Genomic DNA, 25579 nt, shown 5'->3' on the forward strand with positions numbered 1-25579 from the left:
TCTGTCACGCTATTTATCTGCACATTCCTTGCGTTTCTTCTCCATCTATTTTGACAGATACACACTGACACTGCTGCACGCTCGCTCACTCGTTTAAAGTTGTGATTGGGCCAGCCCAGTGTCAATCAAGGAAAGAACCAATGGGCCGCTGATCTACATGTTTCATGGGCTGGTCTGTCAGAAAAAAAAAACTAACACTGACTTTTTTTGACCAATGCATTACACCGGCACAAACCCAGCGCCGCAAATTAAGCAAAACAAAACAAAACGAATGGGCCGCCGATGTACAAATTTTATGGGCCGTTAAAAATATATATATATAATATTAATAATAAAAATGATGTATTTATGAGATGTATCGGCCCAAAAAGCACGTCGGCCCACCGGGAAAATTCCCGGTATGCCCAATGGCCAGTCCAGCCGTGTTAACAAACTTGGTTGAACGACCAATTTGCGACAATACGGTTTCAGGAAACAGTCGTGACTGGCTAGTTGATTTCTTCAACGATGCATCGTACTATGGTAGTGAACTAGCGAGTAACGTCGTTGTACGGTAAACGCACCCCAGATCAGTCAGAGACTTCGTTCACACTGTCCAAATTCTAATACTGTATGTGTGTATCCGATTGGAATCTGATCTAAAACTATTGACTGTCCACATTGTGTGTCACAACTGTTCAGATCCGATTTGTGTGTCCATGCTGCTCTTTCGTTTTACGGAATATCTGCATTGGTTTCTATGGGAATGGCTTTGCGTTGGTAGGTATATGCCAAAAACAACAACAACAGAAAATTCAACATGGAGGAGTTTGCAATACAGATGATGTTTTATTTACAACATGAAAATGTGAAGCTTCTGCACTGGACTACTGCATCTTATGAGGCAACAGCAGAAACGTAGGAGGCTGGTATGCGTGGCTTTCTTCTGTGCTGTCGTCTCCGCCGCAAATGTTGCACGTATATGTAACAAGTATTTATCATAATGTACTGTAAAGAGCATCTTGCAGGTAAAAAAAAAAATCTAAATGAATATATAACCGTGTATGAAAATACCATATGAAAAGATAATGCAGGATTTAAAATGTTTTAAAACGACATAAGGACACCAATTTAGTAGATAAAGTGAGCATTTCTTTGACTGCTCGTATAAACCGCTTTTTTTCAACATCGCGTCATTTTACGTCACACGAGGGAGATGTGTGCTGTGCTCTGCCGCAGCTCAGTGCAGAGTAAGTTGGTATTCAGTAAGAGCTGTCGTGAGTCAGTGTGTTTTCAGTAGTTTTTGTATTTCAATTTATCATCGTCATGGTAAATTTTTGTGTTTGTGGAGCTTGCAAAAACTCCAGCCTGTCAAGACATCGAGTCCACCGGTTTCCTAACAAGAAAAAGAACGGTGCTATCTTTCGTGCCTGGGTGCGGTTTGTGCAGGTGAAGAGACGGGATTTCTCTTCCGCGTCGGCTTCGGAAAACGCGGTCGTGTGTAGCGTTCACTTCAGATCGGAGGATTATCGTACCGGCGATATGATGGAGTTCGACATGGGATACCGAAGTAAGAACCGGGTGAGACTCAGAGCTGGTGCGGTTCCTTCAGTGCACGCATCTTTGGGTTCTCCCGCCGGATGTAGGCGCGAGCACAACATCAACTGGCAAACGCAATGTAAGCGGAACGAAACTGAGCTACTCGTTATTGTGTTTGTGTGGACCGTTTATCAGTTTTTCAAGCAAAACTGTAACTGCGAGATCCAGTAAATAAAGCATTTGAATTCACCGCAGAAGTAATAACATCGCTGCGAGATCTAGTGAGAAATATTCACATTTCTCCGTTATTAACGGATCAAACAGCGCTGACGTGGAAACCAGGAATAAACATTGTGCAATGAATGAACGAACTATCCAGTGTCCACAGATCAGCAACATTCACCATGGCTTTACTGTAGTAACAACACTAACTGCAACCATGGAAGTTTGGCATTTTCCACTAAGGCCCAGTATGCATCCACCTCCCTGCAGCAACACTGACTTTCCTCAGCTGTAAACATTGCCTCGCATTTCCCACACAAGCACCTATGGAACAAAAAATGTATCAGGAATAAATATCTCTGTCTCTCGATGAGAAACCGCTAAGTTATATCACGTAACGTTAGTCTGGGCGGATATTAATGAGCATGACAAACGCCTGATCAAAGCTTAGTTTCTGTTATTGTAAGTTCCAATATGTTCTGTCTAACATTAATCCTGGCCTGTCCCTGCTCTCTTGGCAGCCTAGCAGGCTCATAATTGTATGGCTGTGGTCCGTCAACAATTTCCTCAGCGTCCGAAATGTCATTGCGATCCATTTTTCCCTGTTGTTTGAATCGACCGCTCTCCCTCGTGCTACGTCACGCCCGTCACGCCTATTTTCAGATGCGGAAGTAAAATTTTCTTACAAAAACGACTCCAGAAGCCACTGTAGTGTATTTATATATATCTTCTAACCTGCAAGATGCTCTTTAAGTAACATTTCAAGTAATGTCAGAAAGACATCAGTTCTGCTGTTGTTCATAAACACCAGTAGTGATGTTGTACAATGAGGACCAGGATCAGTGTCCTTTTTGTTTTTTACCAGTGCCTTGAACAGGATATACTGATTCATGAACTTGGGAGCTAGGGAGCTGATTCAGACCTAGGTTTGAGAAATGCAAGTGCTTTTGTGAGTGTGATTCAGCTTTGATATGAACACCGAAGTCTCAGGCTTCTCATTTCACTGTGCAAATCTCACTCTCCAGCAGCAATGATGAGAAACATAGAGAGAAAGTTAGTGAAGCACTTGAAGCTGTGCTTCATAAGTGATTACTCATTCATAAAGCCTCTATGGAGTCCAGATGCATCCAATTCATCTGGTTTGTAGCTATAGTTTAGATGAATATGAAGACTCACATACAGATGCGAACAGGCAAAATACTAGCGGGTATAAGAGCATTCGCTTAAAAGAAAATATATGACATAATTGACGGGAATTATTTAATAGTCCTGATTGCAGCTAATTTGTCACAATGAAATACACTTTGTTAAGAAAAGGTGCCATTACACTATATACTGTCCATTTCAATAAATTGGTTAAAAACTGGGATTACAGGGATTTTTTTGCATAATCAAACATATATTGCACTGTGTAACACACTGCTACGGAATGCAGACACAGGAGAGGAAGATGGCAGGTGAACAGTGAGGTTTATTTATAACAGTGGGGTAGTGAAGAAGTGAGCAGATAAATGTAGTCCAACGGATGATCTTGACGGAGACTCAGAGGAAAGTAAGACGCTGAAGACGGGGAATTGTCCACTTTGTGAAAATGAGATCGGACCCTGAGTTGTGGTGAAGTGTGTGCTTTAGTGGTAGTGATGAGGGTGATGATGAGGTGCTGGTGTGAGTGATTGGGAACGATGTGCAGGTGGGAACCGAGGAGAGTGATGAGAAATGAAGTGCAGAGGATGGTGACTAGGTTCATATGTGACAGAACATAGAACCGGAAGGAGCGTCATCATGCCGTATAAGGCTGCGTATAATGTATATACAGCCCTGGAGGCTGACGAGGACGTGGTCTATTTGGAGCTGGTAGCCTCCAGAGTGGTGCTGGTTCAGGCGGCCAGGGCGGAGACAGCCCTTCAGGTGACCAGGGCGGAGACGGCAACTCAGGCGGCCAGGGCAGAGCAGGCCCTTCAGCAGACCAGAGTGGAGCAGTCCCTTCAGGTGAATAGGGCAGAGCAGGCAGCCAGGGTAGAGACGGCAGCTCAGGAGACCAGGGCAGAGCCAGCAGTTCAGGTATATATTGGGACGAGGCTCTGGAATGGTGGCGTCCATCTTGGGACAAGACTCTGGGATGGCAGCGGCCATCTTGCGACGAGGCTCTGGAATGGCAGTGCATTCACCATCGCTGGGATGGCTGATGGTGAACGGGGACTCACTGCTGGCCAACACCCACTTCACAAAAGTCTCGAAGTTGTCTCGAGGCCCCACACCAGACAGGTGTGCCTTTGTCTCAGCATTGAGGCTTGTATAGTAAAATACACTCAATGATCGGTCTGGGTAGAAGGCAAGGCACGCCAGATCGAGGAACGCCATGGTGTGCTGCCCTACAAAGGCAAAATACCTTAACTCGCTAGAGTGTGGAACTGAGAAAATGACTTTAAAGATTTTTAGGTTTCCCGCCAAATTAATTATAGGTAGGACACTGGAAATCTGGCAAATAGATGTTTCAGTAATGAAAATTATATACATAAAAAAATCTTGAGCTCAAACTTGACTTTTGACCACTATTTTAAAGTTACTGTACTCTGCCTTTGTATTGTCAGCAAAAAGTGAGAAGTCATGCCAAGGCAAAAGGCAGTAACTTCCACATTATCAATATTTGGTTGCTGATCACCATTAACAAAATCATTATTGTAACACCTGTATAAAATCTAGTGATCATGGCATTTATTTTGTATGATTTACAATTATTTATAGCCATCTACTTATTGCTATCATATGCTTTGGTTGCATTCTGATGGCATTATTAATACATTTGACATGACAAAATACCTCCATAGATATATTAGTCCAGCGTTGGCTCGACCGTGTTTAGGGCGGTGCTGAAGGCGCTGGCGAAGTTTTGGCACTCTGTCAGCTAGATGCATGAGTGTTTCAACCAGGTCCGGTACCCGAACTGGGTGAGGCGGGGCTTTAATTCTTTGTTATATTCATCTTCTACGGCATGTGTAACATTTTTCTGTCAACTCTGCATAATCCTTCACGATCGATATCGCACGTTTGTCGATGGAGCGGTTTCAGACCATACTAAATGTTCTGACTGGATTTTTGCAGGACAAAGCTCTGAGGACATCAGAAGTTAGAGGGATTGATGTCAGCTGTACAAAGTACACCGGCTATTAATTTTAATGGACATTAAAACAAATGCAGATAACCGTACAATCTGGTAGGTAGCATTATTTGATAGAACACCGTCACAGTAACTTCATGATGTGCGGCTAAACAAAGGCAGAGTACCGTAACTCAATTTGAGCGTTCCAAAACAAAGCCAAAGAGCGGTAACTGATGTTCCAGTGTTCTGCCATGGTTTCTCATGGGCTTTTGGAAGTTACTGTTAAGACAACTCATTATTATCAACCCAAAAAACAACGGAATTGATTCAAGATACACGTCCACATGATAAAGGAGGTCTTGAATGTGCCAAAATATAAATAACTCATTTTCGGCCAAAAACAAAGTTACTTTTGCCTTTGCACGGTAGTGTGGGCCTCGAGAGAAAGCTGGTCCTGGTCGATGCAGAGGAAAAGCACAGCAGGATCCATCTTTAACGGTATAGGTCCAGTCTTGTGTTACGGAAAGCAGACACAGGAGAGGAAGATGACAGGTGAACAGTGAGGTTTATTTACAACAATGGGGTAGTGAAGAAGTGAGCAGGTAAATGGGGTCCAAAGAATGATCTTGACGGAGACACAGAGCAAAGGAAGACACTGGAGACAGGGAGATCGCTGGAGACAGGGGGAATAGTCCACTTTGTGAAAACAAGAACAGACCCTGAGTTGTGGTGAAGTGTGTGCTTAAGTAGTGGTAGTAATGAGGGTGATGATGAGGTGCAGGTGTGAGTGATTGGGAACGATGTGCAGGTGGGAACTGAGGAGAGTGATGGGAAATGAAGTGCAGAGGATGGTGACTAGGTTGATATGTGACATACAATGATAAAACACTTATTTTGCAGCAAAAAAGAAAGGATTCAGACTTCAAAAGCCACGCCTTCGAAGGCCCTGAAGGTCGGACTGAGCGTTGTTAAATGGGACGGTCTAGCCTACGGAGGACTGTTCTTGTCACTTAGCAACACTGACTACGTTTACAAGCTGTCAATATTCGGGTTATGGTCGGGTTAAGGTCACTATTTGGGTTTCTGAAACATTCGGAATAACCCGTTTACATGCGCGAGTAGAGAGAGTTACTCCTGTATACATGGAATTGGCAATATCCCGATGTAAACGGCGACGCACAGTTAGCGTCTTGACGTACGGACAACCTTAAGACGCAATATGCGTCATTTCCGATTCTTCTTCCTGTATCCAAAGACGACAACAACAGCAGCAGCACGCGGATAATGAATAGTTCGGGGCAGATAGCGATCGCCTTTGTTTGCGCTTTCCTCCTCGCTCCAAAAGTGTGGTGCTGTGCTGCGTCTCGCCATGTTTACCTCTACTTTTTGTTTACTTCCGGTATACTGCACGCGGGTTTTTGTATGCGCCGTCTCTACTCAAAAGACCAAGATTCCTTGCGAATAGAACATGCGCAGAACACAAATCAATGTTCCTTTTGATGGGGATATGCCGATACGCGTTTACATGACCAAATATTCGGGTTAGAAAAGGGGTACCCCAGGTATCATATCCGGGTTTTTAAAAACCGGGATATGAGCATATTCAGGTTTTTGCCGGTGTTTACATGGCCGTGCGCGACCGGGTTATTGCTAATATCCCGGTTTTGAACGGGTTATTGACTGCATGTAAATGTAGTCTGTGACAGCTGCTGTTGATGAGTGACAGTAACGATTGTACTAGACCAGGGATAGGCAACTTCAGTCCTGGAGGGCCAATGTCCTAGCTCCAACCCTAATCAAACACACCTGAACAAGCTAATCAAGGTCCTCAGGATTACTAGAAAGTTACAGGCAGGTGATTTTTTCAGGGTTGGAGCTAAACTCTGTAGGACAGTGGCCCTTCAGGACCGAAGTTGCCCATCCCTGTACTAGACTTTTTCAAAAGTTATATTAAACTGTCTGAAAACAAAACAGGGTTCACAAACTGTCTAAATATGTCCACGATGGTCCATTTCTGTATATATAAAAAGTATTTATTATACAATTGCATCTTAGTCAGATATAAGTCAACATTTGAACCTATTTAAAGTTTATTTCATTTTTACATTTGTATCAGATATTTGAGTGAGCTGAAACCCAATACGTACTTTTAAAAGTGTAATTTGTCAGTTTCTCAAAAAAAATCCTGTCGTCACTGGCGTGCAATGAATTATGGGGTAGGCAAGGCCGCGAAAGATCCATCCGTTGTAACTTTAATTTAACGAATGACGCATTTGGAGGCCGCATTTGAAGGAGCCTTCGATTTGGGACAGCCTTAGTCGCGCTGCAGCGACGCAATCGGCCTTCAATCAGCCAAACAAATGTTTTTCTATAGAAACAGTAATTAGCATATGTGCACATGTCTGACAGATTGGGCCACCCACATGAGTTTACTTACAAGATACAGAAAAATAAGATGAAGATCACCTTTTCCTCTGAAGTGTTATTGTGTGTTATAAGAAATTATGGTCTGTTCCCAACAACTTCCACTCCAATATGTATATATATATCAAAATGTTCCTTCACTTAAAAGAGCTTAATTATCATCCAATCTCAGTAATATGTAAATAGTATCACAGAGGGCAACCAACAACCATCTTGATTACAGGGACTTCAAATAGCTTGTCACCTTAAACATTTTGACCGTTCTGTTTTAACAGAAGATCAAAGATGTGATCACTTCAGATAGATTGTATCACCTAAACCTTTTGCTGTTCTGATTTCATTTACATTTAAAACAGAGCTTCATTTACATGTTGAAGGGAAAGACGATGTGCTTAATTTACATGTAGAGGGGGAAGACAAACGAAATAGAGGATAAATGTTTGAGCTGAGAGGATGAGATGCATTCCGTTTGACTCCGCTGAATCCAAGGTGCTTTGTGTACCTTGTCACTGCTATGCTGTAATAAACTTCATTTTTGAGATCTTCGACGTCCACATCATTTTTTCTTACAGTGTCCTTACCATAGAGCTTAGTAATTGTGTATTTTGCACTACATTTTAAAAATCCATTTATATTACTGTTGAATACATGTATATTATTTGCTAAAAGTCAAAACTAATGTATCAGACCTTGCTAGCTGCCAGTTATCTGCAATATTAGTAAAAATGTAATTTACACAACATGTCTTTTTACCACAGTTGTCATGGTTAAGACCTTGTTTTGGTGGTAAAATTCATGCTTTATGTATATTACACTGATCGGCCACAACATTAAAACCACTGACAGGTGAAGTGCATATAATTTTTATTTCATTACAATGGCACCTGTCAAGGTATGGAATATATTAGGCAGCAAGTGAACAGTCAGTTCTTGAATTTCTTGTGTTGGAACTGAACCGGCATCAGGGTCATAGACACCTAAGGCTCACTGATGCACATAGGGAGAGAAGGCTAGCCTGTCTGGTCCAATCACACAGAAGAGCTACTGTACCTTTAAAAAATCTGCAGAAAAAACGTAATGCTGCCCATGATAGAATTAGAAAAAATATCAGACCACACAGTGGTCTTAATGGAGTTTCAGCTCACCATTAGGTCACCTGATGGAGTTTTTTTGGTTCCTTGCCACTGTTGCCTTTGGCTTGCTCAGTTGGGGATATTTTGGGAATATTTAATTTAATTTTATCAATCAATAAATTTCACTAGAAACAAACCTTGTTGTATTATTTTAAGTTAATACTGTGAAGCTGCTTTGATACAATCTGTATTGTGAAAAGCGCTATACAATATACTTGACTTGACTTGACTTGACAGTGCACAGCAGTTTGCTGCATAGACACAGACCATACAGAGTGCCAATGATGACCCCTGTCCGCTGCCGAAAGTGCCTTCAACTGGGCAAGTAAGTGTCAGAACTCAACCACTCGACCAAGAGATGGCAGCATGATGCACTGTGAGAAGAAGGCAGGCCAGTGGTATGTTAAAGCAGGTTAATGCACCCTGCCACAATGCAATTGTTCTGGAATGGTTAGCGGTTAATGGTTCCGCATGACTAAGACTTCAAGGCATTGCCTCAGCCTCCAAATTTCCCATATCTCAATCCGAATGAGCATCTATGGGATGTGCTTGATGAAAAAAATCTGATCCATGGAGGCCCCACCTCGCAACCTGATACCACAGGACACATTCAGAGGTCTTGTGGAGTCCTTGCCTTGACATTTCAGAGCTGTTTTAGCAACATGAGGGGGACATGCATGATATTAAACAGGTGGTTTTAATGCTGTGGCTGATCAAGTGTATATTGCAAAAAAAAAGTGTATCCCTTCTGAAAATTCTGAAAAGACATGAGTGAAGGATAAACAAAAGAATTTGGAGGACAAAACAAAATACTAAATACAAAAACAATAGAAATTCATAAATGTGTTCATTTTTTAAACATGAAAATGAGTTTGACCCAGTCATTACTGCAATACCTCTACTATATTTTACACAATACCTTCTGTTTTTGTCTGTTACTATTTTTTACTACAGTAGCCTATTGTTAAGGTTACATCAACATGTGCCATTAACATTGTGTCATTAACAAAATGTCATCACCGCAGCAATGTTTTATTTTAATTATTATTCAGATTTTTATTAGCAAAAATTATTTTAACACTTAATATTAACACAGTAAAATTTACAATAGCTGTCATGAAAAGCAAAATACTTCATCTTTTGCGTGTATGAAAACAATTGATATCCAAGTTTACTGTCTAAATTTTCCATGGCATAAAGAAAATCATAAAATCCCCTAATTTAAAATTATTTTTAATATCAGTATTTACAAAAATGCAAACATTTTGAAAACAACTATTTAAATGTCTTAGATTTGTATAAAAATTAAAAAAGAAAAGTGTATAAAATGTATGTTATTGTAATGTTGCTCTAAGGACATTTTGTAAGAAGAGATGAAAACCATGAAAAATAAACATGCTCCAGATTAAAATCTTAATGACTACATGCAATTGTGTGTACATTTTTATACTGTGTAATCAGTAATCAGTCTGTGATGGTTACAATTCACAGGGGTTGGTTTTTTTATTTGGGAGAGTCAAAAGTGACAGTAGTTGCAGAAACCCCCATATATAGAAAATTGTTGCTGTTTACTAAAATATATTGATATATTAGTGTATATAATGAAAATATATAATTTTTGATTGTGTTCATTTACCTTAGTTATTTACAATTATTTATTTTACTTCTTTAAAACCAATAGGTTACATATGATACATCTGATTGAAAAATATTAAGAAACAATAATATTGTTTATCGCCCATCTCTCCCCATGAATCCTCTTATACCAAATCCACAACAAATGAGAAATAAAACAGCCATGATTGTCTGAAATGAGGTATAAGGCTCTGTTGGTGTCTTGGAAAACAACCTTTGGTGTGAGCGTGTACTTTCCGCATTAATAAGTCAGATGTGCTATGAAGCACACAAAGATTATTATGCAAGACTCCACTGGGCGGCCATAAAAAATTCACACGGCTAGTCTATATATGCAAACTACTAGAGAACAACACACTCTCAGAAGAAAAGATACAAAAGCTGTCACGGGGTGGTGCCTTTTCAAAAGGTACACTTTTGTACCTTATTTACCCGTAAATGGTGTATATATTTGTACTTTAAAGGTATGTAGTAGTAACTAAATGGCACATAATAGTACCTTTTGAATGGGTACAGACTACTTATCCGTAGTCTTTCTTTACAAAGTGACATAGACAACTACTAACCTGGCATGCGTGGATCCGCATGAATGGGGATCATTTTATCAAGTTGTCATCTGTACAAAGAAAAAACGTTTCCATTTTTAGTACATTGTTGTCGTGTAAACGTACCCATAGTCTGCGTAAAAATAGCCCTCAGTTTCAGTTGATCTTTGTCCCTTATCAGAATTGATTCTCATCTGTACGGGAATGTGGTAGATTACCCTCTAGAGCCGGCTAACATTCAATCATGGGAAAAATGCATAGATTAAAGGTGGCAGTTAACTCCCACTTTAGGCATCCGCTGATTTTGGGAATGGATAGGCCTGCTTTTAAACAGTTATTGGGAATTCTTTGTGTAGATGCCTCTTGGGCAAGAGGGCTGTCTGTTGCACAGACTGGGGAGGCTGTTGCTAGTGACGATAGTGTTTGTAGAGGATGATCTCGGACCAGAAGCGACTGTCCCAATCAATCCGCTCGCTCTGGTCCCAGGGGGAGATCACCTCTCGCCAGTGCAGCTTCGTCGATGTGACAGGTCGCACAGACCTTGTACAGAACCATATCGAATCGGTCCCATGGGTGGGGGTGCGCAGCCAACCCTATCGTTTACCTGAACGCAAGAAAAAAGTGGTACAGGAAGAATTAAAGGCCATGCTGGGGTTGGGTGTAATAGAAGAATCGTACAGCGATTGGGCGAGCCTAATAGTTTTGGTTCCCAAATGTTTCTGTGTCGATTACAGAAAGGTGAATGCAGTATCGAAGTGCGATGCTCATCCAGTGCTTCGGGTTGACAAACTGCTTGATCATTAGGTTCGGCTTGATTTTATTCAGCACTGGATTTGACAAAAGGGTATTGGCAGATCCTCTTATCGCTATTATCTAAAAACAGTTTTCACAACACTGTTTGGATTACACCAATTTGTTATTTTCTGTTCAGTTTGTTTGGGGCTCCTGCTACCTTCCAGCGTCTCATGTACAAAAACCTCTGGCCACATACTGCGTATCCCGCTGCCCCTGGATGATATCAATATCAATAGTTATGATTGGCAGTGGCATCTGGAACATCTGTGCACTGTCCTGAGACTGCTGAGGAAGGACTCACAGCGAACCTGAGGAAGTGTGCTGTTGGGCATGTGGAAGTACGGTATCTGGGCTTCCACTTGGAGTGTCCCCAAATTGACAAGACTGCCGCAATTGCAGCCTGCCCACGTCCTACGACTAAAAAAGGAGGTGAGACAGTTTCTGGTGATGGCGGGATATTATAGGAGGTTTGTACCTAATTATTCGGAGCTCACAAGCCTGCTGACTGATCTCACTAAAAAGGAAGCTCCAGATACAGTCCAGTGGTCGGAACTGTGCCAACAGGCTCTAACCAAAGTGAAGGCTGCTCTGTGTGTCGGGCTGCTCTTGCATTCTCCTAACTTTGATCTCCCCTTTTTATTGTAGACAGATGCGTCAGACAGGGGTCTGGGGGCCGTCCTGCCCCAGGTGGTCGGAGAAGAGGTAGGGCCAGTGCTGTATCTAAGCCGTAAGCTCTCTAATAGAGAGGCTAGATACAGCACCACTGAGGCTGTTCTTACTCTCCTTTATTACCTCCTTGTACAGGAGTTCACTCTCTGTTCGGACTACGCCCCCCCCTCAAATCGCCCCACCATATAAAGGATGCGCGGATCACCCATTAGTATTTGCCTTATAAATTCAAGGAATGTGAACCGGGGGCACAGATGGTTGTGGCCGACTTCCTCTCTTGAAATTGGAGGGAGGGGGGGGTAGCTTCAGGCCAGAGAGCTCCCCGGCCTGAGACGGGCAGTGGGGGTATGTGCCGAAGAAGGCGTGGTAAAGCTGTGTGTGTGGAGAAAAGCAGTGAGCAGGTCAAGTGAATGATGATTAACACCTGTGTCTAATTAAAGTAAATGGCGGAGAGATGGGATGAAAATGGCCCACAGACCTGGGAATGGGAGAGAAACCCTGAGGACACAGTTTATGTTGTTTTAAGAAACCTTTTTTATTGTGAATGCGCAAGAACGCTATTTTGGTTTATTTTCTGTTTGAGAGAGACAAGAAAAGACACTGAAAATGTCGCTCACTCGCTGATCTTTTTATTTTTTAACATTGTTACACTATAGTAAACTGTAGTAAATTATAGTATACTTTATCATATTATAGTATTTGTTACACTTTGTTAATTTATACTACAGCATGCTTATTAACTATAGTGAAATGATAAACTGTACTAAATACTGCAGTATACTTTAGTATTTACTATATTATATTGTAGTGTATTGTAGTATTCTTTATTATATTATAGACTATTATAGTATTTACTACACTTTGTTAATATATACTACATCATAGTATAATATTAACTAAAGTAAATAAAATGTTCAAGCAAAAGGATAAAAAAATATATTGATCAAAAATGAAATAAACCATTTTCACGTAATCATAGCATACTACAGAAATAGCCTACTACAGACATTTAATAAAGTAAATGTAAAAAATTTAACTGCATAATCTAAACTGCATTAAATATAAATGATTATTAAAGTTACTCAGTGTTATGTTTGGTAAGGATCACACCGACACAGAGAGTAGCATCAACTTATCATCTTTTTACTTCATCTCACTGTCCTTCAGACCCAAGTAAACAAACGCATTCATTCGTCAGGCATAACATAATGCTTCCAGCACAATCAAACTCTATGCATCACTGAACACTAACTCAATGCATTATTAAACCCCAATTGAGAGAACACAACACTCAGTCAAGAGCAGTGAATTTCTCTTTGTCTTTGGTTGTTTGATTATCATAAAGGACACCGAATACAGCAGGTTAATTAGGCTGTGTCACTTTAAGATCTGATGCACGGATCCCATATACTGACACATCCGACTTTCCCCCAACTGTTTATGTTCACTTAAAGGAGTAGTTCACTTTCAAATAAAAATGTCCTGATAATTAACTTACCCCCATGTCATCCAAGATGTCCATGTCTTTCTTTCTTCGGTCGAAAGATTTTTCTCCACATAATGGACTTCAATGGCAACCAACAGTTTGGAGGTTCAAATGTCAGTCTCAATGCAGCTTCAAAGACTCGACACGATCCCAGCCAAGAAATAAGGGTCTTATCTAGCGAAATAATCGGTAATTAAAAAAAAAATTATATACTTTTTAACCGCAAATGCCCGTCTTGTACTACCTCTGAGATGCGCCACACATTGTATCATCACGTTGGAAAACTTCACCCCTACTAAGCAAAACTACTTGCTTTCACCCCTGCCTTCGTCTTCAGGCAGGATATGCAGATTCCATTACCCTCGGATTGCGAGATACGGACGGGGCCTATGCCAAAGAACTTTATAACTCAATATTTTCTTGCTGGGCTGTTAATAAATGTATGCTTTGCTATGTCATTTTGCCTCCCGAGTCTTTTTTGGTAGAAGTGTATACATTTGTGTTTATTGCTATAAATTATAGATTATACCATGCGGTCTGAGATACAGTACTCAAATTTTAATTTATAACATGATAAATACTGAAATTAATGATTTTATTGACACTCTTTTATTATTTTTCACAAAAAAATACCAAAAAAGAAACCTTCTTAAACACTGATGTCAGTTGTCTCTAGGTTTACTTTTGGCAGAAAAACACCTGTTGATTACAATAAGAAATTGCAAACAGACCTTATATCAATCCGCACGAGCGACAATCAGGTCATTCTAGGTAAAGGCAAGAAAATAGCGACTTAAGCCGGGTTCCGATTTCGTGTCATCATCGAAATTTCAGGAACAGCTTATTTGTTTTGTAACTCCAAATTCTCCCAAGATAACTAGCTTATTTTAAGGACATTTTATGTCTGCTACGTGTCAAAAAAAAATTGTTCCCTTTCGTGGTCACTACGAGTTACGCCAGTGACGACAAATGGGGTTTCGCTTAGAAAGCCTATCACCTTCGAGTATATAAAACGAGCCAATGGCAATGAAATGCCATGGGTCTGCGGAATTTGCATAGCGTAACTCCGCCCCACCTCGTGGGTTATATAAGGAAGTACGCCGGCAACATGTAGATATGTTTTCGTTTCTGAGCCAAGTTATTCACTTCACTCCACAAGCCAAATCTGAGATTCATTTCTACACTCTTCGAGACAAGCTTCTCTCCACACTCCCTGCTGATCTGCCAGTGTTTGTGTGTTCATCTCCCTGGTCGCTTCAACACTCTGCAGAGATTTGTCCTTTCACAAAAGAGCTTGCACGCGGCACATCTTTTTAAAGATGCCTCGGCCGTGCACTTCTGGTTGCGGTCGCATTATATCTGACTCTGATGGGCACAATCGCTGTCTTGCGTGTCTGGGCGTTGACCAGCGTTTGTTGGATGAATCATGTTCCCATTGCGGGAACATGACCATCGTGCTGTTACGGTCGAGACTCAATGATCTCGTTAGAGGGAGAGTCCCCTCATCCACATCCTGACCTACGAGCTCCACGAGAGCTGGTACTTCAGCTGGTGGCCAGGGTGACGGTGTGGAACAAAGTGCCGACTATTCCATGCTCCACACCCCCCTCTCATGCTGCGCAACCCGAGAGCATCCCGATTGAACCCGCGACATCGTCTCTCTGCATGCCGCGGGTCTCTTTCGGCGCTCCAGAGGATGATATGATGTCAATCACTGCATCACAAGGTGGGCAGGAGTCCTCGGGAGATGAATATTCAGCTGTGCTGCCGCCTTCGGGTGTGCCAGCATTGCCCGAGTCTGATCCCGAGCTGACGGCCATGCTTTCCCGGGCAGCCGCGGCCATTGGGCTCGAGTGGTCCCCGCCACCCGGTCCTGTGCGCTCGCGGCTGGACGATTGGTTTTTGGGCACGGCCGCTGACCCCCGTCAGCGTCCTACCCCAATACCTTTCTTCCCGGACATGCATGAGGAGGTCACAAGGTCCTGGAAGACTCCCCTGTCTTCCCGTGCAGTGTCGTGCATTCCTTCCTGCAGCAAGGGTTGGAGCGAAGGCTGTCTCCCTCCACCCTGAAAGTGTATGTTGCGCTATCACCACACATCACAATGCAGTTGAAGGTAAGTCTCTGGGAAAGCCCGACCTGATCATCAGGTTCCTGAGAGGAGTGAGGAGACTAAATCCTCCTCACCCTCCTCTCATTCCCTCTTGGGACCTCTCAGTGGTACTATCTGCCCTGCAGAGTGCTCCCTTTGAGCCTCTGCAATCAGTGGAGCTTAAGTTCCTGTCAATTAAGACAGCGCTTCAGGTTGCATTGGCCTCCATCAAGAGGGTAGGGGACCTGCAGGCATTTTTGGTTGACGAAGCGTGCCTTGAATTTGGGCCGGCTAACTCTCACGTGATCCTGAGACCCCGGCCTGGATACGTGCCCAAGGTTCCCACCACACCCTTTCAAGACCAGGTGGTGAACCTGAAAGCGCTGCCCTCAGAGGAGGCAGACCCAGCCTTGGCACTGCTCTGTCCAGTATGCGCCCTCCTTGCTTACGTAGACAGAACGCAGTGTTTCAGGACCTCAGATCAGCTCTTTGTCTGTTATGGTTGGGAAGCTGAAGGGTAAGACTCTCTCCAAGCAAAGGTTGTCTCACTGGATTGTGGACGCCATTGCTTTGGCATACCAGCAGCAATCTCCCTTGGTGTGACGGCCCACTCCACCCGGAGTGTGGCTTCCTCTTTGGCTCTAGTGCATGGCGCCTCACTAACAGACATCTGCAGAGCTGCAGGCTGGGCAACACCTAACACATTCGCGAGATTCTACAATCTCCGAGTGGAGCCAGTTTATTCTCATGTACTCGCTTCAACCAGCCGGTACTAAATTCTGCTCAGGTGTCTTCGCTTGCTCGCCATTCCTCTCCACGGACGGGATATGTGCGATATATATTCCTCAGATGAGCCTAATAAGTCCTGAGTTTCCTCCAGCACTGTTGACGTCAACGCCAGAGTTATGCCACCGGCAGCTTTCGTGCTTGGCTAGGTGCCTCCATGTGCATGGTTCCCCCTCTGGGCGACCCCCACATGTGTATTTCCACTGTAAGCCTCTCTGAGCATGTGTCTTTCCCTCAGCAAGCCACCTTGTCACCCCGGGGGTTGAAATATTCCACCTGCTGCTGGACACCCCAGTGATACTCCATATGCAGCCCCTCGGGGTCATATGTTTATTCCAAGTCGTTGTCCCCCCCCCCCCCCCTCTTCGGGTTGGGCATGATTGCATATTTCCACTGAGATATGCTTCCCAGTGTACCTTGGTATTCCTGTGTTAAGTAGGAGTCCTTCGTCCGTGCCAGTCTCACGACAGGGAGCTCAGACTTACGCAGGGAACTGGAAGACAGCCGAGGTGGTATGATTTGACTGGGAACCCCATTCGTCGTCACTGACGTCACTTACGTAACTCGTAGTGACCACGAAAGGGAACGTTTACGTCTCGGATACGTATGTAACCCTCTTTCCCTACTCAGGTACGTCTCCCTGCCACTTCCGCTATACCGCTGGAACGCCTGAGTTCAGTCTCGGCTCCTCAGCGAAGACATATCTGCATGTTGCCGGCGTACTTCCTTATATACCCATGAGGTGGGGCGGAGTTACGCTATGCAAATTCCGCAGACCCATGGCATTTCATTGCCATTGGCTCGTTTTATATACTCTAAGGCAGGGAGAGGCAACTCCGGTCCTGGAGGGCCACTGTCCTGTAGAGTTTAGCTCCAATCCTAAACACACCTGAACAAGGCAATCAATGTTTTCAGGGTTACTAGACGGATACAGGCAGGTGAGTTTTTATCAGGCTTGAAGCTAAACTCTGCAGGACAGTGGCCCTCCAGGACCGAAGTTGCCTATCCCTGCTCTTAGGTGATAGGCTTTCTAAGCGAAACCCCATTCATCGTCACTGACGTAACGTCTCCGTTCCCTACTCAGACATTTTTTGGATTCTGAGGCGCTGGGATGATGAATTCCCTATCTGACATGGAGGCAGAGGAAGCGTGAGGAACAGAATATAGCTGAATGTTTAAACAGCTTGTATGCTAGGCCTTTACATTTCGGTGGAATAATAGAGGATTACTTTCTGGAGGATGATGGTGATGACTAGAACTCTGAATATAATCGTTTTTCTGATGCATCACGATGCATGTTGATGCTCAGAAAAAAAGAATAGGCCTATCATACATATTAATATACTGTTTTTTTGTAGGCTAAATAAAGAATGCGTATTATAAATTAATAAAAAAAAGTTGCGTATGTCCTTTGTCCGTCTGATGTTTTGGTTTCGGTTTGTATGAAAAGAACATGTATGAATGAGAAGGACATTTTTTCCCTGTGTAGTCCCAGATTTACTACAAATGTTACACAATAGCCCAGAAAGAGATTAATGAGATGTTCTATGTTAAAAAAATGCCATGGAAGTCATTAGGGTATATCAACTGTTTGGCTACCAACATTCTTCAAAATATATTACTTTGTGTTCAGCAGAAGAAATACATTTATTCAGGTTTGAAACAACTTGAGGGTGAGTAAATGATGACCGAATTTTCATTTTTAAGTAAACTATTCCTTTAAGCGCAATAAGCAGTGAAAAAGAACTCAAAAGAACAGAAGAACTTTAGTATGATGTGGATTTATGTGCATGCACTTTGGGTGTGAGCAAAAAATCTGCAGGTAAAATTATGCACAAAACGCACAGTCCCATACAGATATTCAAGCCCTATAACACCAACAATATTCATCCAGAGCAAATGAAATGAGTCGGGAATGGGGGTGGCGAGTTAATGTGTCAACTCGCTGTCAGAGAGATGAGAGCGCGAGAAAGCGCAGCTGGTGATGTGTATCTATTTTGTGGAAAATGAGTATTGGAAGTGTTTCAGATATTTCTGTATAGATATGCATCAAAAAAACACTATTTTTGACAACACAACATTGCACTTATTTTATTATTTCAGATGCCTTTTTTAAAAGACTAAAATTGAAAAATGTACAAATTGACTACGTTACACGCCACTGCTAAAATCCACCGACATTTGGCAGGTTGGCAGGTGTTTATGTGAAGCCCTAGTTATCACCATAACACTTCTTATGGCTCGTGACCAACATACATGACAGTTGCATGAAATGTATGATCATATGCATGTAGTTCAAAGCATCAGGTTTGTTATGCAGCAGATTGAGTCATATGTTTCTGGAGCCACAGCACCGTATAGGCCTTTCATTACCATGGCATCTGTGAGGCAGGGACTTAAAAGTTACTGTACATAACCATGGGGCAGTTACTCAGGGTCAAAATAGACCATGAATCACTTTGAGACTCCCTATAAGAAACCTAGTGTTTCCTGATTTAGAACAGGACAGAAAATACAGGCACTTTCCCACCCAATCTGAGTTGTTTACATTCGCCTGCACAGTCAGATTTGAAAAGCACTTGCCTCACTTCCACTGCTATAGTTTTACTGCCAGTTCGTAAGAAACATCCAAATCACGACACTATTGCCTTTTCAGTGATGGAGTATTAGTAGGTAGTGTCTCAGATGGTAACCATGACAGATCTGCATGTGATAACTTAAGAGATTAAACAGTGTTTTCAGATGACACATCCTGATGAAGAGGCAAATCAGGAATAACACAATGAAGCACTGCAAGCGGCAAGAGAATTGGGGCTCAATGGGAATAAGGGGGCTGTAATATTAGTACTGTTTCCGTATTTATGAAGGCTGTGCCTTTTATATTAACATCACACGGGTTATCAAAAGATTTAAGGTAAGAAACAAGTCCAAAATCTGAGGGTAAATTCTCAAAAAATATTCTCAATCTCAATGGCTACCAGATCCATGACAATGCAATTGATGGAAGTACAGCCCATTCAAATTTTGTACCACTCTGATGCCAATAAAAGCCAATTAAGCATTTAAATTACTTGTTACAAATTTTCAATTATTGTTTTTTGATAAACGTGACTGAGGCTGTGTCCGTACGTGTTTCCCCTGATCGCTCTGCTCCCGGGAGAAATCTAGAGAGGGTCCGTCGCGACGGGGTCTGTCTACTGCTAGTAGCCCCATTGTGGCCGGCCCGAGTAATGGTTCTCAGACATAATATCGCTCCTAGAGAGCCCTCCATGGGAGATCCCCATCAGGAGGAGCCTGCTGTTGCGAGCAGATGGTTAAATATTTCACCCTCGGCCAGAGTTATGGAAACTGTGGGTCTGGCCCCTGAGGGTCCGGTTCTGCAGACTTTTCATCCCCCACCTCACGTGACGGCGGATGAAGAAAGACTTAATTTGCTCTGCCCTGTCACAGCTCTCAAAATTTTTGTCCAGAGGTCTTGTGCTTCGGGTCGCCCAAGAAGGGGCTTCCCGCATCCAAACAGACCATCATTAACTAGATCGTTCAGGCTATCTTTATGACCTATCAGGTGCGCAGCTTGCCTTCACCTTTGGCTGTGAGGGCTCATTCAACCAGAGGCATGGCGTCCTCTAGAGCCCTCTTTTCAGAGGCCCCGATCCAAGAAAGTGTGCAATGCAGCAGGATGGGCCACCCCTCATAGTTTTATCAGATTCTATAGCCTGCACATTCCTTCCACGCCAGGCACTCTAGTGCTCTCATCCTAAGTGTGCCTGTGCTCAGCTTAACACTGGGACAGGCAGGGCTCGAAGTGGCATAGTGGGTAGCCTACTCGTTCCCCAAAGTGTCGTCATCGACACAGTGCGAGTTCCCTCAAAAGGGAACGTCTCAAGTTACAACTGTAACCATTGTACCCTGAGAAGGGAACGAGACACTGTGTCCCTTCGCTACGCCTTCCCCTACCTGGAAGCGACTTGCTTCATCGCAAAAGCTAACTCTGTTGTGTGCCGGCGTCCCTTTGTAGCTTCCGTGTATGCCGTCACGTTACGTCATGGCACAACGCCAATCAGGATTGGAATAGTTTCATTCATGCTTCAGACGCGCTACGCTGGGGGCATTCTCCAAAGTGTCGTCATTGACTCAGTGTCTCATTCCCTTCTCAGGGAACAAGGGTTACAGTCGTAACCCGAGACAATTTTCATGTATTAAGGTTAATTAAGGATAACTGGGACATTTTTTCCCAGTCATCTCAATGGCGAAAAGTCTCAATTTGAGCAGAATTCACCCTATATTAGAGAGGTAATGTAGATATATCAACATATTTTACTGAACTGACAGCCTTAGTTTCTGGTAGTTGAAAGTTTGACCTCTATCATCATTTCAAAAGGAAATGTCAAATCCCTCACAGGAAAGCATTTGAATGTTATTTTGCAAGAGGGATGGGAAACCTTGGAGTTACAAGCACTGAAAACCAAAATAAAAAATAAATGACAGAGAGAGTCATAAAAGCACTCAACCCTTGATAGATTTTTCTTTTTGGTGGGTGCACATACAGTTACTCACTGAGGGACTAACAGTAGCTCAGCTGAACTGTAAGAGGACACTTACAGCAGTGATCTAAAAACGTCAACACCGACAACAGCTGAGAAGAGCTAGCTGATCTTCAGTTAGCATTATCACGTCTATCCAAAAATCACAGCAGGAAACACGTTTGTAAGTATATTAATAATAAATCATAGACCACATCAGAGAGATATCAGGTATAAATGCAGAGCTTTCATCATTCCAGGACAGGACAGAGTCCAGAGCCTCATTCATAAAACACATACAATTAAATGCCATGGATATTATCCTACATCAAAAAGGAGGAATATAATTGGATTTATAAAGGCAGAAACTGACATGAAAACGTTCTTATGTGTACATAAGAGTGTACATGTGAGTGTACATGTGAACTAAACTTTTTTTTTTTTTTTTTTTACTTTTTACATTACTTGTTAAAATGTACAAATCTTATTTGACACTGATAGAATGTTCATACTAATCTTTTGGTGCTTTTATACCGTTAATTCAATTAATTCAACAATTTTTATCAAAATATAGATAAATGTAAAGATAAATAGGTGATCACAATATGCATTCATATAATCATATGCACAAATGAGCAATATATATATATATATATATATACAGTATATATATACAATATATAGTGCCGTACTTCTGAATTTAAGATGAAATTTGTTATATAAAAAGAGATTAATTCAGAAACATTCCATAGACGTTATCACAACTTAAAATTTAGAGTTAAAATAACTTTACTGGATTTAACTTAAGATAACTAAAATAGCTGTAATACAACTTAATTTTAATACAACAAAATTTTCAGGCAGCACAAACACTTACTTTTTTATTTATTTGTTTGTTTATTTATTTATTTGTTTGTTTATTTGTTTGTTATTTATTGTCATTTAACATTTCAAAAACTGTCATACATTCATATTTAGGATCATTGTTTGCACATCTTTATAAATGAGGCCCCAGAACCCTACTCGCCTCTCAGTGATTCAACCCGATCACCCAATGGTTCACTGAGGGTCACTTCATTCCTTGAATCTTTCCCAAATTTATTCCTTTCTCATAATTCTCCACGCACCTCCAAAGCAAGTTCTTCCACTTCAAACTGCTTTCTGGACATGCGGTCCTCGCCAACAGGTTTGTGGAAGTAAATCACCATGACATCATATTTCTTCATCACAGACTTGTAATTCTTGCTGGTCAGTTGATGGACACGGTCCTTCCCATCATATTCAGGGAACTCCAGGCCCTTTTCGCTCCAACACAGATAAGCAAAAGATAGTAGAACCCCTAAAAGCACCCAACCCCACTTCATGTCACTGTTATGTCTCACTTGAAAAGGTTAAAAATTAGTTGCTTGTTTTTACTTTGTTCCTAACTAAAGTCAAACTATTAGGAACAAGGTCCAATCCATGTGTTCACCACCCAGAGAAGAGCAGGTCTCAGTCCCTACACTCCCTTTTAAAAAGGCACATGCACAAGCTGACTATGGGGAGGGTGGGGACGTCACTCAGAACACGGGTAAGATATGGGTTGGAGCAACTAGTGTGAAACTCGAATTACATCCAGACCAGCCAAGCAATCCGCTTGTTACGTCATGACGTAAGGACTGCTGTTTCCGGTTCCAAGCCTCTACTCATTTCACTTGAGAAAACTTTCTCAACAGCGATATATGAGCACTCACTCCTGCTTAATTTGTACTTTTTCAACACATACATCCCTAAACAATAAAATACCATTATGCCTGAAAGTTTTCAAAGAAGTATTTCCTTCGAAAGCATATCCCAAATATAAAAACTCAAAATATGACACTCCCATACTTAAAATATATATTTTACAGTCACTGTTATGCAAATTGAAAACCACTATATTGTAATGATCATAAACAACTCAAATTAAGGCTCTCGGTGGCCCTCCTTAACAAAACTTAACATCTAGCACAGTTTATCTTTGGTAGAATATAAAATATTGCAATGCAAGTATTTCAGTCAAATATGATTTATGCAATATGTCAAACCTTTTAACCTGCAGGGGAGAAAATCAACCCTCAGCAACAGTTTAAAATTAGCCCAATTCCACTGGAAAACAATTAACTTGGCAACCCTGTGAGGAGGTTTTTGACTCTGGTAAGCATATCCATAGCAGACTGGTGGGACTGGCTATGGACGGCAACATGCCCAGTGCATTATTGGCGTCGAAGTTTTCCTATCTATTCGGCAAAAGGGAAAAAACAGGCTTTATAATATATAGGCAATATAACTCTGTAACTCCTCCTTTCTTCTGTATAAGCAGCCAAGTTTTATTGAAAGCCCATTTTGCCAGTGGTGAAGTACCCCTTTAAGCTAAGGATTTTAAAAAATATATGGTATACACTACAGTCTCCGTTTTCATGGCATCTCCGACACAAATATTTTAATGATTTATAAAAGATAAATCATTGTCTGGCCATCTGGGATTTTAGTATGAGACAAAGTTTAGGATCATGATTTTTTCAGTAGTATTACATTTTAGTGTGAGTGTATATTAGCACTGTTTGTTGTTTTCTTTTGGCATCTGATAGAGCATTTGAACCCGTAAGAGGTGACACATGATATCAGACTTACTGATCGGATTGAAATGTTCGTCAAATTTGACAGTTTTTACCTGCTGTTAAACTTAGGGTGCTTTCGTTGAAAGACGACAGGTATTAAAGTGGGCAACAGGATTCCATTGCCATATTAAGTTTTGCAGGGCTTTGACCCTTTCTAAAAATAAGATGATGTTTGGACACTGAGAACAAGATGGCGTTGAGCCATTACATGGTCAAGCTGGCACAACTGACATGAAGTGTCTAGTTTCACTCTGATTTTGTTGGCCAAGGCAAACACTCTCAAAGCTTGTGTTCTTCATGGTGACATGAATCTATAAAGGAATATGGGAGGAATTGTCTGAAAATACAAACAAATTGGCTATTTATGACTTTAGAACAATGTATTATAAATTTAGCATAACCATAACATTTACTTTAATGCATTGTAAGTGTCTGCCAAGTCCATTAATATAAAAGTAATGAGAATTTCATGAACATAAATCATATACATTTGTGCATATTGTAAAGATACATATTATTTTGATTTCTTTTTCATTTTGATTTATTTAGCAAATTTTACGTTAATCTGCCTAGAATGAGATTCATAAAAAGCAGCAGATGGATATGAAGCATTGAAACAGTCCCTCAAATATTCATTTACAAAGTAAAGTCATTCAGTTGGGATATTACTTAAGTTTGACACTTGACCTCAGTTCTTATATTTCATGTGTTTTTATTTCATTTATTTAATGTTTGGGAAAGTGAAGTGTGAAGGACTGTAAAGATTTATTTTTTCTTTATTTTTTCTTTTACAAAAAAAAAATATATAAAAAAATAAAATAAAAAAATTATCAGCTGCCAATTATTTGGATTGCAGTGCTTTTGCTTTCAAGTAGACCACAGTATCAAAATCATATCTTGATCTTTGATTTTGTTTTGTAGATGATATTGTGTGCTGTGTATTATTGTTTTGTATTAAAAGCTTTTTACATTATTTAATTTGACTGATAGAATGGCTACGTTCATATTTTCAGTTTTTGGGATTGACAACCAAATTTAGGTCTGAACAATAGGTCTGAGTTTCGAAATGTTCTGTTCAAACAGCAACTTACAGTAGCCCCTCAAATACTGTCAATTTTTTGCCACCGCATGCTTCTTAGCTTCCTGAAGCCTCTCAACGACGTCAATGACATAAGAACGTTTTTTTTTCCTTCTCCTTAATCAATGACAAATTTAGCCAAAGAAGTCTCTCTGTGGCCACCAATGCTGCAATTAACCGACCTATAGCTCTGGCTGTCTCTTTGGTGGCCCTACGCAGTTCTTTAATAGCGTCAAGCCCCACCACCTCGCCTTCATAATCGATGAGTAGACTTGGGGACTGAACACAGGCAGAGAAAGGCTGAAAGGCCCCAACGTGAAGATTACACTTTACTTGATAGAAAATGCTTATCAAGTTTCTTATTACTACGAGCTTTTCTTTTTATATGTTGGCCTGTCAATATTTAGATTGGTCACAGCATGAGTGACAACCAACACCAACTCCTCATAAGCAGGGAGGGAGGTGGTGAGCCCTCAATCTCCCCAGCCTCGATACTAGAGCACATCTACCTCCTCAAATCTGGATAGCATCAGCACCTGGCACTCACTTGGGATGGAGGAAACCGCAGAGCATGTTTCCAATTCCCTAGTGAAGGTGCTGGAACTAGGACAAAGCCTGTCTCAAGCTCCTCCACTAGATCAATTTGCGAACCCCATGATCTGAGCCACTGTTCTGCACGCAAGCCTGACCGGTCTCCTCGAAAACTGCCAGGTGGGAGTGGAGTGTCCACAGCGGCAAACATTCACAATGAACACAGCCATCCCCCTCGAGAGCTGACTGTGCATGCTTCTCTCCCAAACAAAAACGCAAAGATCATGAGTATCTTAGTGCGGGCAGAGAGACGCACACAATCTGAACTGCTGTTTACTCTCCATAATCATTCGATATAGTTCCAACGGGACCAAATATGTTTGGTCCGGGGATCCTTTATAGCTT

General features: G+C 41.7%; 1 protein-coding gene across 2 annotated transcripts in view; it reads right to left on the reverse strand.

The window, feature by feature from the left end:
• The window catches only part of casq1b (calsequestrin 1b), a 61900-nt gene extending 39470 nt beyond the window's left edge, over nt 1-22430 (reverse strand). For both annotated transcript variants that reach the window (XM_081358919.1, XM_081358918.1), the window contains exon 1: nt 22054-22430. In XM_081358919.1, coding sequence (XP_081215045.1) covers nt 22054-22290 — 237 coding nt within the window. In that variant the 5' untranslated portion in view covers nt 22291-22430. The remainder of the gene's footprint in view (nt 1-22053) is intronic.
• Nucleotides 22431-25579: the final 3149 nt, after the last annotated feature.

This window comes from Scardinius erythrophthalmus, assembly GCF_964197995.2.
Source record: "Scardinius erythrophthalmus genome assembly, chromosome: 2".
Taxonomy (NCBI): domain Eukaryota; kingdom Metazoa; phylum Chordata; class Actinopteri; order Cypriniformes; family Leuciscidae; genus Scardinius; species Scardinius erythrophthalmus.